The 15,661-nt window shown below is 36.0% G+C and overlaps 1 protein-coding gene across 2 annotated transcripts in view; it reads left to right on the top strand.

Moving 5' to 3' along the window:
* Positions 1-13,935, top strand: part of LOC139951366 (plexin-A2-like) — a 96,056-nt gene extending 82,121 nt beyond the window's left edge. For both annotated transcript variants that reach the window (XM_071950244.1, XM_071950236.1), the window contains 8 exons: positions 299-399; positions 792-867; positions 1,576-1,763; positions 2,707-2,879; positions 4,612-4,824; positions 5,886-6,039; positions 6,672-6,765; positions 7,073-13,935. In XM_071950244.1, the coding sequence (XP_071806345.1) occupies positions 299-399; positions 792-867; positions 1,576-1,763; positions 2,707-2,879; positions 4,612-4,824; positions 5,886-6,039; positions 6,672-6,758 (992 nt within the window). In that variant the 3' untranslated portion in view covers positions 6,759-6,765; positions 7,073-13,935. The remainder of the gene's footprint in view (positions 1-298; positions 400-791; positions 868-1,575; positions 1,764-2,706; positions 2,880-4,611; positions 4,825-5,885; positions 6,040-6,671; positions 6,766-7,072) is intronic.
* Positions 13,936-15,661: the final 1,726 nt, after the last annotated feature.

The raw sequence follows: 15,661 nt of genomic DNA, 5'->3' as shown, positions 1-15,661 counted from the left end.
ACTCTATGCCTATATATTGTATAAAATTATATCGTTGGTTTTCCACCCATTTGACCGTGGAAATTGTATTGCGTTTTTTTTATTTTAAATGTGGGTCATAAATGATATGTACATGTATCTATCCATCTACAGTTGTATCTATCTATTGTTGTACAAAATCTCCAAGATGCAAGTGTTGGCAGCTCTGCTTTGTTTAACTTTGCAAAGTTTTCTTTGCTGAGTGAGACCGTGTGGTTAGAAGATGCTTCACCAATGATTGCTTTTAATGACTAAGTATTTTTTTTGATGGTTTGAACAGAGTGGAGAAGTGGAGAAGATGGTCGTATGTTACTTCAAGATGATGATGACAAGACAGAAGGAGAATGGAAAAGACTCAATATGCTTCGGAATTACTCTGGGGTAAGTTGTCAAAGCACCTTACTAATTGCAGTGCTAAAAATATATCTTTTTATTTAGGAAATCAAACTGTGTGATTAGGTTTAACCAGTTTTTTCCCTCCCCCCCCCCCTTTTTTCCACCAAGTTAATACTCCTAGCTTTTTGTTAGACTTCTTCCCTATTTGTTGTTAATTATTATCCCAGAGTGGTTTGTCCCAGTTTCGGAATAAATTACAACACAATACAATTAATAAAATGAACAGAAAGATAAAAACTTGGCCATTCAAGCGAAGGTTCCGTCACTTGGTGTATTACCTCTTTCAGTAACTGCAAGCGTAACATTTTCTGACGTTTCAGTTCCATGGTCAAATGTTTGTATTACTAATAAGCTTGATTATTTCCTTCATTTGACAGATTAAAGATGGTGCAACAATAGCATTGGTTCCAAAACAGGGCTTCACCATGTCAGCTTTCTCAAACTCTAGAGGCAGTAAGTTATAAAGCCCCCCCCCCCTCCTCCTCCTATGAACCAACACATACACACAAGTGTGTAATGACCTCAAGTTTTGAATCCTCCTTTGTTCGACTCCTTGTCTTAAGACCCTAATGATTTCCTCTGTGACAGCAATTGACGGATCCATTAGGCTCCACCCACGACGCACGTGTGAGCAGGAACACGTGAGCCTCTCCCTAATGCCTTTCTGCACAACTCTGCCGCGCACGCCAAACATACGCGCACGCATGTCTGACTTTATTAAATGCTATGGTCAATTTCCGTAACACTGATCTCCACATTTTTAAATTTTTTTGATTCCCTTACCCTCATTCCCAATAAGTGTACATGTAATACTGACATTTTATGGCACACATTTTGTAATCACATTTATGACTCCTGGAGCGAAGTTCCTTCTGACCTCAGAGGTTTGTAAATGATTTCTCATATTGGCCTCCATGAACACTTCCTCACTAGTGACCTGTAATTTGGGGTATAGAATTTTTCTCTTTTACCATCTTGCATACGTACATAGCAAATATGGTATGTTAAATTATCTTTACAATTAACATATATTGTACATTTTTTGTTGTTATTTATTTTCCTTTTTAACTCACACAAGTGTTGCTGTTATCATTCATGCTGGTCTTTATTGTTGAAGTATTTGTGATATCCTATATTTGTGTTTTTACATTTCTTCTTTAGTGAGCTTGCCTGCAGCCAATAGCCCTGCCCGCTCGATGACAACACCCATGCTGGCAGCAGACACGGATATAAATGGCGCTAAACTCTGGCATTTAGTCAAACAATCAGATTCGGAATATCATAAATCTGGTGACAAAGACCACAAGATGTTGGCTGAGATCTATCTGCCCCGATTATTAACCACCAAGGTTAGTTCAGCAATTTTTATGTATTTTGGTTTTTTATTCATTCATTCGTCTTATTGAACAACCTCATTGAGCATTTATTACAGAGAGTGTAAAATAGTTGTTTTTTAAATGAAAATGTTTGCTAAAAAGGTTTAACAAATCAAGAAGAATTTGGGCATGATTTCACAAAAAGTTAAACAAGATCTTTTATGTTCCAATACAAATCACTATGATAATGCTGACAACTCATCTTTAGATGAATCTTAAGTGCTTTGTGAAATCGACTCTTCTAAATGGTAAACGTTACTGAAACTACTTTAGACTGATATTTCTATGTATCTTTTGTAGTTCATGTATAGTTAAACATCTGCACAGTTTTTCAATTTGTATTCCTTCTGCGTATACACATGTATAGGAACTTTTTCTATTATGAACAGCAGTGCACATGGGCCTGATTTCATGGCTCTGCTTACTGTAAGCACAGAATCGGCGCTTACGGAAGCAGGGAATTCTGTGCTTACGGCAAGCGTATTTCAGGGGTTAGCGACGAATTTGCGTACTCCACGTTACTAGACATTCTACGCTTACAAGGCTAGCGCAGAAATTCGGCACTTGCACGTAAGCGGGGAATCGTGATCGTAAGCGCAGAATTGGGCGGTAAGCAGAGCCATGAAATTGGGCCCTGTTGATTTGCCTACAACATGACCACATGTGTTATTTTCTGATTTGGCTATAAACCCTTGCATTGGCTGCCTTTTGTTGATGAAATGTGCACGCGTGAAAGGCTACCATTGGCTGAGAGTCGTGCGCAGCGCATACACCCGTGCACTTTTCCGATGTTTTACATCAAAGATGGTGGTCAATGACGTCATCTGCAATCCATCTATTATACACAGTGGCTCTTATATAAGAAATTAAAAAAAATAACAAACATTGAGCATTTTGTGTTTTTGTTTCTCCACAGGGTGTGTTGCAGTCCTATATAGATGAGTTGTTTGAGATGATCTTCAGTGTCAATCACCGTAGTAATACACTCCCCCTCTGCATCAAGTACTTATTTGATTTCTTAGATGACCAAGCAAGACATCATTGCATCCCAAACCAAGAAGAAGTTGTGCATTCATGGAAGAGCAACAGGTAATCTATGACACCCCTCCCCCCATTCCCACATTAGATGACACAATTTGTTTTGGGGTGTTTTTTTTTCTTTCTTTTTTTTTTCTTCTTCCCCATCATCTAATTTTAACAGAATTTGTCATGTATGTTTCAATCTTGTTTTGATCTTGTGTGTTTAAATAGTCATTTCTAATACTTTTTATTGCTGTTAAGTTTGTTATTCGACATGCTGGAGAGGAGAGCATATTGACAGGAGCTTTGATTCTTTTTAGGCAATCCTTCGGGCTTCAGCTGGTTCTCTTTTCTTCCTCTGTATTTTTATTGCTCTTGCTGTTATCTTTTAATGGTTTTACCAATGTGCATAAATTAACCAATGTGCATTATTGTACATTATTGTATAATCTGATGAATCATGAATGTGCATTTACATGTATACAGAGCTCTTAACTCTCCCTGATTCTGCAGACAGTCCCCACCAACAACAAAAATCTGTCCACGTTCTGATGATCAAAATTTAAAATCTCCCTGATTATTGAATCTTGTTGGATGAATGCTAAATATTTTCCTGATTGTTGTACAAGATCTCCATGATTACAAGATGCAAATGTTGGCAGCTCGCTGATTTCATTGTATCTTAATTTGTTTTGTCTTAGTTTTCAATCTCAATCAATTCCAGTTTTCGGTGTATTTATAAATTTGTATTAATGTATGTTTTTTTTTTTTTTTTTTTCATTTTTTATTGCATATTACATATCTTGTAATTCTTCATTATGGTAACTTTTACCTTTGCTACTTTATATTTTAGCAGACACTTTTGCTATTTTATATTTCTATCCTATACCTTTGTTGGTATATATTTTTATCATATGCTTTTGCTAGTTTATATTTCTATGAGATCAGTGCTGTATGAGATACTTTTTCTATTTTGTGTTTTTATCAGAGTGATAATATTGGATTGTTTTTTTTTAATCTGGCTGATCCAGATTTTTGTTAATTTATTGTCTTTGTAATACTTGGTGTTCTATTTTGTCATTTTGAGTATAAACAATGTGATACTATGATCATGTTTTGTGTTTTTAGATTTAAAAAGATATATTATTTAATTAATTAAGAAAGGGAATAGGCCTACAATGTGAGGAGGCACATATTGCTGAAAGACCATAGCAGTAACACAGGAGCAAGCCCCTTCTCTTAAAAACAAGTGCACTAGGTTCTTTATTGGGCATTAAACAACATACATGACCCGTAGCTTTATGTCCTTGTCAAAATGACAAAGCAATGATTTTTAAGTGTCTTACTTATAAACAGGGCCCAATTTCATAGAGCTGCTGAAGCACAAACAAGTTAGCTAAGCACAACAAAATTATGCTCAGCAGAAGAAGGTTACCAGCCAAGCAGCCAAGTCACATGTGCAATTTGGGACTGGTATGCTGCTTATTTCTGCTTAGCAGAAAATTGCTAAGCATTAAGCAGCCCCACGAAATTGGGCCCAGAGGTGCCAGGAGTGGAAGCCAAACCCCTTATCTTACAATGCCAGAATCACTAGAACACTCTGCCTGATAGGCCTACTCATTAAGTCATGTATAGTTGGTATATTTTTTTTATGTAAACTATTTTTTTTTGTATAAATTGTAATTTTTACGGTAATTTGGCCATAAACTAAGCTATCTACATCTAACTATCTCATGTATAACACGCTTTTGTACTGAATTGTGATACTAATCTGTTCTGATTGACTTTTCTTCCCTTGTAGTCTTCCATTGCGTTTCTGGGTGAATCTCATCAAGAATCCCGATATCATCTTTGATATCTACAAGTCGGAGACGGTGGATGCCTGCCTGTCAATCATTGGTCAGACTCTAATGGACTCATGTTCAGTCTCTGACCACCCTTTGACTAAGGATTCTCCCTCCAGTAGACTACTGTATGCCAAAGACATACCTCGCTACAAGGCATGGGTCTCTAGGTAATTACAACATTCATTGAAAATGTACTATCACTTTATATCAGTGTTAGGCCCAGTAAAAAAAGAAACATGTTTAGCGTCCGGGTTTCTCCAAAAAAGGGAAGGAGGAGGGGCTTTACATTTTTTATTTCAAGATGGCCTCCATTCTTTTTAAAATGTCAAATATCCATTGTTTTTTTTCTACTGCTCAAACACACAATACATAAATGAAATATTTTGAACAAGACATTCAGACCAGACATTCATATTGTTTTAGCTGGGATCGTTTAAAATAACCTTTTTCATTAAAAAAAAATGTACATAAAAAATAAACTATAAAAGGAGGCGGCCTCTAAAAAGGAAGCGGGCGGGGACGCTAAACATGTATCTTTTTTACTTGGCCTTAAGGCACTGCACAGGCAATAAGTTCCAGGAAATCTCAAAAAAAGAGAAGAAAAAAAACATTCACGTGTTAATTTCCACATAATTGTCTTGGGGACAGTAAGGTAGTATTAGAAAAATGTCTGCTGTATACTACCGAAGGGTCTATGTATTTGTTCCTAACACAAAACACAATGTCCACAGATTTATATAAAACTTTCACAGTTTGAAGATAATGATAGTAGAAAGCTTCCCTTGAAATTTTACTTACTGAGGTGCTGTAGTTTTTGAGAAATGAGTTTAAAACAAAATTGTCTCAGTTTTAGCATGTAAAACTGTATTAACCAGTTATGCTATGATTATGGTATAATATCATAACTGGTTAATGGGATTTTACATGTTAAAATTATTTTGTGACTAGTTTTACTCATTTCTCAAAAACTACAAAACCTTAGTTAGAAATATTTGAAGGGAAGCTTTCTACTATCATTATCGTCAAATCCTGTGAGTTTAATATAAATCTGTAGACATTTTGAAAAGTACCCAAATCCTTTTACATGCAGTGCAGATGGTTGCCTGCAAATTGCCTGTAAACATTGCCCCTGCTTGAAAGACTCTGCTAGGGTCTAAACGTAAGCCCAAAATTTATTTTGGTTGGTAACAGCTAATTCTATTTTGTTTGCCTTTTTTTTTTGTGACAGCTATTACAATGATATCAAGAACTATCCGGCTGTCAGTGATCAAGACATGAGTGCAATGCTAGCTGAACATTCCGTTAGGCATCAGTACGACTTCCACTCAAAGAGCGCCCTCAATGAGTTATACTTCAACTATGCACAACCGTACAAGAGACCGGTAAGTTTCCATTCAATGTGTAGCCAGTCAGTGCTTCTGAAATTTAAACATCTTGAAAGTGTAGCAATTTGTTTTTAGTAATAAGTTTTGGGGCATTAGACCAAAGATTGTTTTGTACATCCGTCTTAGTAAATGAATTTGTATTTTAAATATCTTGTGTTGAAGACACTGGACAGTGGACACCTTTGGTAATTGTCTAAGACCAGTCTTCTCACTTGGTGTATCTCAACATATGCATAAAATGATAAACCTGTGAAAATTTGAGCTCAATTGGTCTTCAAAGTTGCGAGATATTAATGAAAAGAAAAAACACCCTTGTCGCACCCTGGTCACACGAAGTTGTGTGCTTTCAGATGGTTGGTTTCGAGACCTCAAATTCTAAATCCGAGGTCTCTAAATCAAATTTCTTGGAAAATTGCTTCTTTCTTGAAAACTAAGTCACTTCAGAGAGAGCCATTTCTCACAATGTTTTATACTATCAACCTCTCCCCATTACTCGTTACCAAGTAAGTTTTTATGCTAAAAATTATATTGAGTTGTTACCAATAGTGTCCACTTCCTTTAAAGAAATGTTAATTTAATTAATAGAATTGAATTGATTAAGATTGATTTCTTGGTGTTTGTTTTCTTAGATTGTGGAGGCCCTAGAGGAGAATGAGTACAACAATCTTGCTGAAAAGTTTGACAAGCTGTGTGAAGATCTCAACAACACCTTATAAGAAATAGGTAGGTTTTATATTATGTATCAGTGAATGAACCAAGCAGTCTGGTCTCCAATTTCATCAAGCTAAATGCAACTTTAATCATTTCGTTTCATCACATTATTAATTTGTTCACCATAGTTTTTTTATTGATTTTTTTTTCTTTTCTTCAAATTGTGTTTCCAAACGTTTTGTTAAATAAACTAATTTATATAACTTTGTGAAAAGAAAAAAAATGAAAAAAAAAAATGTCAAAGCTTTTAAGGCTTAATTTTCAAAATATTGAAGTTTTAGGTCAATTGTTGATACTTTTATTGTTCTATATCTGATAGATATTTTGACCCTAATCATGCCAAAGGAGGGATGAATCATCATGGAACAAACTGAAACTAGACTAGAATGTTCTTCAAGTCCATGTATCTATATTCAGTTTACAACAACCTGCAACTGGAATCAACTGGTTGCAACTGGAATCAACTGGTTGCAACTGGGAAAAAAACCTGGTTGCAATTGGAATCAACTGGTTGCAACTGGAATCATCTGGGTACTACTGGAATCAACTGGTTGCAACTGGAATTAACTGGTTGCAACTGGAATCAACTAAGAGGGAGTCAGTTGGAAACTCTCAGTGGACTCTTGTTTGATCAAGAAGGGTTGATGTACAGGCATTGGTGTAGAATGGCAGCTTGGATTAGGACAACCACATTCTGCTACGATGACAGTGGACTACACAGAAACATTCTACGGTTATGACGGACGGACGGTGAATAGGACTGAAGTCCCAGTAGGTTTAGTTGTATTTTTCTCCATAATCAAACATCCATGTGTAAGTTTAGTCACCTACTGTCACTTAGTGTCAGAGCCATTTAATGACTTCTTGGTGACGGTGTTAGTTGGTGATAGTGTCACCTATTGGAATAGTCGTTCAGTGACACTGTTATTCAGTGTCGGCCATGTAATGACTGTGAATTTCTGTTTAGTGTTATGGTTAGTTGGTGACTGTGTCACTTATTTGAATTGTCATAGTCTGTGTCATTGTATTTAATAATTCAGTCAATTTCTCTCAGTGTTTTTGTGACTCAATGGTTTATTTGGTGAACAAATTCTGAATAACGACTTGTAATTTACTTTTATGCTGAAAAATGATGACATAATCAGTTCAAGGCAGTGCAGAAGTAGTCTGTCGTGATGGTGCTGGTTTGGATTAGAAAACGCTACAATTTATAAAATGGAGTGATTGTGTAAATTCAGTTTAATGTCAGACTTACATCTCACAGTGTTTGCTCAGAGTGTTACATAATTTTTATATCCAAGAAGTCAATCTGAAATGTTAGAATGGTTGCATTTTCTAAATGGTGGTCTATTTCTGTAGGTTGACATGAACTTATAGCACTAGAAGACTTGTGATGTAGGTATAGGCTCGACGATCAACGGTCATGTTATTTCTTGACTTGTATGTTTAGAATCGTTAGTAACATACTACATAATAGGGTGAAAACCTAGAGGTAGCAGGTTCATATCCCGGTTTGATTAATGCTTCTTCGTTAACCCCCAAATCGTTGGAAATCTTTCTAAAGACAATGCAATATCTCTCCATTTTGAGACTTATTGTATTTCCATCATATCTGCTTGTTTGATTTTTTCCCCAAATGGTTTAAAAAACTGTAAAACTAGTATACTGATATCTGCATAATCCATGGCATAGAAGTATTGACAAAATAAGAACATAACAAGCAACACTTCTCACAAAATATAAACTTGGTACGGGATGCTGTGTTGATGCTACAATCTATTGTAGAACAAAATAAAAATATATAACAATGGATTGATACAGTAAGCCAATGCTATAATATAAGTGATCACACAAGGGCGAGTGGAATACGGAAAAATATAGCGCTTCTGCGTCCCAAATCCAACCCTTGTTTGATATGGGACGCAGACGGGCTATATTTTTTCGTATTCTACATATAACAAATTTATCTTCCAGTCTCACATGCAAGGCGCATAGTTTAAAATTTCAGAACGTTGTTTCGCGACGAACAGCATGCATGCACTAAAGTTTATAAATGTAATTTTTGCACTGTCCGTATACGGAGCGGGACGCATTGACACTCACAATACACACTGTGTGATAAAAACAGAGGAAGTAGTGATATATGTTTTTATCCCCTTAGTAGTTCGAGCATCTGATTGGTGGATATGCGCGTACTGGAAGATAAACAGAATTAGCTGTTTCAAACTGCTCACCAACCAAAATTACCCAATGGTATAAATGTAAGAAATAGTGGAATGACCTGACGCTTCAACCCTAGCAGAGTATTTCTTGAAGGAAGCCTCTGCTAGGGTTAACTCTTCTAGCATTAAAATATTGATCCATTCATTATTTTTACACTATAAACCTGTGTTAATATCTAGTTGAATTCTTAGACTAATTCATAGCTTCAAAATAGCGTTTAAACTGACATACACTACAGAAATACTTTTCATTGAAGCTTCATCGAATCCATCGACCACCCTCAGGGTTCAGGGATTTTGACTTAAGCAAAGTCTCTCAGTCGGCTTATAAGTTCTTGAACATCCGTCATTTTTCTCTCTCAATTAATATATAGTTTTCACTAATGCACACTTTTGTTTTCACAAAGCTCATGCGAAATTTTCTATCCAAGATATTTTTGGGCCTTTATTTTTTGAGTACATGAACATTTTCAGAGTTAAATTTTGCTGAATTTATTTTTGGAAAATTTGAATGTGCTTAAGTAGTGGATAAATTCAAATCAAAAAGTTGTAGTCTGTGAATAGTAAAGATAAGAGAGATTTTAAAAGTGAATAGTTGCATTTTAGGTAAACAGCTTTCAGTGTATAGACATTCCCTGATTCCTTGTATTGTATTAAAATGTTTTAGCCGCATATCAAACGTGCAGAGTTTTAAACAAATCTAATAAATAAATAAATAAACTAGGCCTTAACTTTACGGAATGAAATCATTATTGTATCATTAGAGTAAGACGATTATTAAATATGTACTTGATATATACGTATAGGAACAATGTACAGAGTTAATTGTGTGATTTAAAGGGGTTTGGGGGTGTTTTTTTCAGGAGGTTTCTCTAAGATGTTGGCGTTTTCTGAAAGTTCTACAGAGATGATGCAATTGTTATATATTAATATGAAGACAGTGTTTTATGCTGTGTTAGATACTAGAGTAGTTTGCCTACTAGCTAATTGAACTCAAGCTGTGATTTCACATGTGAAGTAAATCAAGTTTGATAAGGTGGTTGTAGCTGATGCTTAATGATGGATTGATCTTAACCTTCATGTCATCATAAAGCCTGTATACATTAGTGGGATTCTTCAATTCAAACTAAAACTGGGTAATCGTGAGAAAAATTGAATTAGCCGTTGCAAACTGCATACTGAACAAGCAGAACCTATGGTGTATAAAATAAATAGTTAACGGCCTGATGTTTCGACCCTAGCAGAGTCGTTCTCAAAGTCTCTTTCGAGAAAGAGTCTGCTAGGGCGGAAGCGTCCGACTACTAAATATTTTTATTTTATGTTAAATAACTTCTATGGACATATGGTTTCATGGTTCACAACAGGCGCCAATGTTTAGCTTCTTGAAACCAAAGAGCAATTTTTTGAATCAATGCGTTTTCAAAGTTGTTAAAATCACAAGTAAATGAATTGTGTTCTTAAAATTGTATAAATACTTGTTGGAAGTTTACCCTAGGTGTATACCGGCTTTGTAATGAGTGTATTTTGACAAGAATTATAATTATGTTGCGACAATTTAGCTTGTAGTCATGTAGTCATGTAGCAACCACCGATTGTAAAAAAAAAAGCAAAAAAACAACAATAATTTTTACTAATTTGGCTGTATATTCCCCCCAAAAAAGATGTAAATTTCTTGTTTTTGTCACTTATGTTGCATATACAGACCAAGTCTGACTTCGCTCTCTGTGGTTTTCTTTTTAATCTTCGTCGTGTTATCTCCTTTTCTGTTTGCGAGATAAAATGTAATGTAGAGTTAGAATCCAGAGTTAATTGTCTTTCAGTTGTGTGGTTTCTTGTTAAGATGATATCAGTAAGCAATAATATTAATTTTAGTAAACAAAATTTGATGCTGTAACACTTGAAAGGGGGCCCGATCAATAAGTATGCATTTTGTTTTAAAGGCTATTTTACCTTGTAATGTTCATATAAACGGAATGGTATATTGTTATATTGACTAAGTTGAATAAACAGGCCATGGTTTGAATATCTTCTGATAAAGACATTGGTGTCGAGCTTGTTCATGCTTCATGCAAAGGCAAAAATCAAAATGACTGTGACATCATGTACTTTATGACGTAAGATTAGATCATGTGGGTGTTGAGTTACCTTGTCACACCATGATTTAGTCATCAGTATTGGCAAAGCCTTTAATCTTAACATGAAACAATTACTGCACGTTCAATGATGAAGAAGATCTGAACTCAAAAGCTTTATGTTGGCATCTTTTTAAAACTTAACATCTTGGAAAAAGATCAGTTATGAAGGTTTTCAGTGGGGCGTTTTGGGGACGCTAGATGGCAGCAGACTTACCAGGTAAAATCCATTGTTCTCGGTAATGCGCGAATGCTCTGAATGAAGTAAACAATGGAAATTAACCTGGTAAGTCTGCTGCCACCTAACATTCCAAAGTCTCCTATTGACACCGAGTCTGAAGGAGCTTGCGAGAGAGAGCATGCATCTCAAAAAGATGAGTTGGTGATGAACGCCCAGGTCAGGCAGTAGCCCCCATTAATAAACCAGAGAATAAGACAGATTGATCATAATACCCCAGTAGATATTTGAAGCCTTGTCCCTCATGTTGTGTAAAAATGGTGGATGCTTAGTTTCACCCCAAGGAATTCACAACGATTATACCCATTGCAATTATCGTCTGATAAGTGTCAATACACATTGGTTTTTTCTCCTTACTGGGCTTCCACACTTAATAATTTAAAAAAAAAAAATCATTTAATGGGACTTCTGGTTTTGACAGAAGCTTGATATGATCATTAACATTTTATTTGTTCTGACCTAAATTATCACAGAAAGACGTATGATTTTGATATTTAAAATGTATTTTTGTGAAAAAGACACATTTTAAATTTACTGTTGCCACTTTCAACAATCCACAATCAAATGTGGAATTCAGTTACAGCTGTAAATCACAATGATAACATTTTATGGTGTGAGAACTCAGAACAATTCGTTTTACAATTGGGGCCAAATTTCATAGAGCTGCTAAAGCATAAATAGTTGCTAAGCACAACATAATTATGCTTACCAGGATAAGGTTAAAAGCTAAAATACCATGTCACATGTAAAAAAAATTCAACAGGTATCCTGCATATTTGTTCTTAGTAGAAAAATGTACATCACATTTTTCTGCTTTAGCAGCTCTATGAAATTATGCCCTGATGGTGCCTGAGTCTTCGCTTCCAGCGAGTCTCCTTCGCCTGTGGCTGCTGACTCATCTCAGAGTGTCTGTGGGTCCTGCCAGGACTGTTTAACCAATCCGAGAGTAACGTAATTTAGAGACATAGAGATAAAAGCCGGCTGCATTGAGCTTCCGGCTAGGAAGTTTTATACTTTGTAAAATCATTTGTGTGTTTGAAATTGGTAAACAGTAACACTTTTCATTCATGCTGCATTGAGCAATCATAAAATACATAGTTTGAAGTGAAGAATTAACGAGAAGCAACTATGTATTTTATGATTGCTCAAATCTGTGCTGTAACGAGTTTATATTGGGTTGCTGTCTAGACTTCGTAACATAATCGAGGAGTTGATGTATTCCTATTGTGTTTGGGAAGACATGTTGGCTTTTAAACTTGTTGGCATCCATATTTTAACGTTGTTTGTTTAGGGGGGATGCTGTAGATGTATCTATGTGTTGGTGATTACTGGGTAATTGTTACATGCAATAACAAGGAGTGTCAACAAGTTAAACTTGTAGGCGGTTCAAGAAGAAAACGACTTTACCTTCTCAAAAACTAGTCTTGTCTAGTGGGCCTCCAGTGTGTGCCGCTGCAATGGGCTTTATATAAATAAAGTTTGGTTGGAAACCCTGGTTGGTTGTAATAAAATGTGGCAACGCTCTGCTTGGTTGTGGATTGCAAAAAAGAAACACACAAAAAAACAACAACAACAAGAAGAAAGCTTTCATTAAGAAGTGATTAATTTGAAAATCTCCTTGATTGCTAGATGTACATAGGACATAATCACTAATTAAAATTAAATGTTAACAAGCATTAAATTAATGTGAATTTGTGACCCCAATTTGATCAACCAAATAATGTTTAACGATCAAATGTGCTTTAAAGGTTCGTCAGCTGTTAGTGTGGCTGTTGCCCATTCTGTTAAGGTCTTGTTACACCAGGACAATTTGTACAGGCAAATTGTGTGGGGTTTACTAACTGCTCTGGGTCCAATTTCATAAAGCTGTTAAGCAGAAAATACTGCTTAGCAAATGTCTTTGCTAAGCAGAAAATGGGTATGGCACCAGTCACAACAATGTAAACTGTATGGACTTTTGGCTGGTAACCAGTTTCTGCTAAGAAATATTGCCTGTGCATAGCTATAGTTTTTTGTGCTGATATTAGCTGTATGAAATAAGGCAAATATGAACATTTTTGGCTGCATAAGATGAAATTTGTGACTAGTGTCTTACTAGCTCCATGTAAATTATGTGAACGATTTAATTCAGGGTTTTTTTTCTTTGTGAAGATTGACTTCGTCTTGTCGCCTGTTAATTGTCTCATGTGACATGACCTGTCTGTATGTATGTGTTTTTAATCTTACTTTATAACTTTGTGGTAGTGGTAACATTTAAGTGTAAATTGTGACTGACTTCTTAATATTCATCTTCGAATGCCAAACTTATTTGAACTCTATTTTGTAAATACAAATCAATAATATAGGGTTTTGTTGATAATGCATGTTTTTTTTTTATTTGACTGGCTTTGTAGTTTGGTGGTCAGGTTGGTTTGTTATAATCTGGGGTGTGTGTTGCTAGGGCAATGAGTAAAGATTGAATGGTCACCATGAATTATTTGATATATTAAAAAATATGTTATGATTTTTATGTAAAAAATAATTACAAAAAACAAAAAGTTTAATTGAGTCATGATTTGGGTGACTAATAAAGTGTAAGCTTCTATATGCAGCTCTGTAGTGTGTTTGAATCTGGTTATTGATGAAACAAGTTTAGACATCTGGGGCTTAAAGACACTGGACACTATTGGTAATTGTCATAGACCAGTCTTCTCACTTGGTGTATCTCATCATATGCATAAAATAACAAACCTGTGAAAATTTGAACTCAATTGGTCGTTGAAGTTCAGAGATAATAATGGAAGAAAAAAAAACCTTGTCACACGAAGTTGTGTGCTTTCAGATGCTTGAAATCTTTCAGATGCCTGAGGTCTCGAAATTAGATTCAAATATTTTAGTGGAAAATTTGTTTTTTTTTCTTGAAACTATGTTACTTCAGAGGGAGCCGTTTTTACATTATGTTTTATACTATCAACAGCTCTCCATTGCTTGTTACCAAGTAAGTTTTTATGCTAACAATTATTTTGAGTAATTACCAATAGTGTCCAGTGCCTTAAATGCACATGAGGGTGCATGACAAGTCTTAGACTGGTCCCCTATCTTTTATCTCCAAGGATAAAGACAGGAACTGGTGTTACAGACCCAATGATTTCATTTGATACAATGATTTCATTGTTTAAACGTGATGTGACGTAAGCTTTCCATATATGTGTTTCGATTTGTTAGAGGTGATTTTGTCAGCTGCACGTTCTGTCTTCTGCATGCAGCGCACATAATCTTTGTACGTATTGTACATGCACATGTTGTACATGCATGTTGTCTTTTAAAAGAATACTGTACTGAGGATTTGACTGCGAATTGCCATGTGAAATGAATGCAAGGTCAAATATACATCCGTAAGGATCCCTATGCTTACTCAAGGCAGTTGTCGAGCATAATTCACGAGCCTCAAAGTGTGACGTCAGATGTTCAGGCCAGACTAGTTTACCGTGTCACAATGCCTACATATCTGTGCATTCCAATTGTAGAGTCAATGGTTCAGTAGCGTTACTACATACAGGGGGCACGTGCCCCCCCCCCCCTTGATGTCCGTTCTCCACCGAAGCCCCCATTTGAAATCTGGAGTTCTGTGATTAAAAAATTACTTGAATAAAAAGATCCATTAGATTATTATTTCAACAAGACTTCAGAGATACATCTCTCATTCATTCACAAGTTCAAACCAAACTTAGAACAAGACCCATCCTTTGCTGGGAGTTGTGTTTGACCTCGTCTATGGCAGCCTTTACCTTGGCTGTAATTGGTTCATGACCCGATGAAACTGTTCCTTTGAAGTTAATAGTTTGTGTTTTGGGGTTGTTTGGGGGTTATTTTTATATGAGATTATGTCTAGCATGACATGGCCAGACAGCCACTTTAAGACTTTAAGGTGAGGGCTACACTTAAACATGTAACGGATTTGGGCTACCAACCCAAATCGACTGTCACAAGGGGCATATTAGGGACTTTTTGTTTTCGACGACAGATGGTTCTGCAACGGTTGTTCAGCTAAACGTTGTCGTTTTCAGCACAACGAAGATTCATCCCAAGTACTGTCGTAGAAATTGAGGGACCACCGTCCTCAAAGCCGACGCATGCGCAGATGACGCCAAATGTCATCTTTACCGTCGCAGAACCAATCCGTCGTCGAAAACGATAAGTCCCTAAAGTCACCTACTCCTGGGGCCGATGTAGGGTTACTCCTTTACAGTCTGCAAGGATGTACGTATGGGTATGCGCTACCTTCCCAACTTTTTTACGAAGCAATAATGGTTATGTATCAAGGGCACCAGTGTCAT

The sequence above is a fragment of the Asterias amurensis genome, chromosome 2 (genome assembly GCF_032118995.1).
Source record: "Asterias amurensis chromosome 2, ASM3211899v1".
Lineage (NCBI taxonomy): Eukaryota > Metazoa > Echinodermata > Asteroidea > Forcipulatida > Asteriidae > Asterias > Asterias amurensis.
Note: the sequence above shows the minus strand (reverse complement) of the source record. Positions and strands in the feature narration are given on the sequence as shown.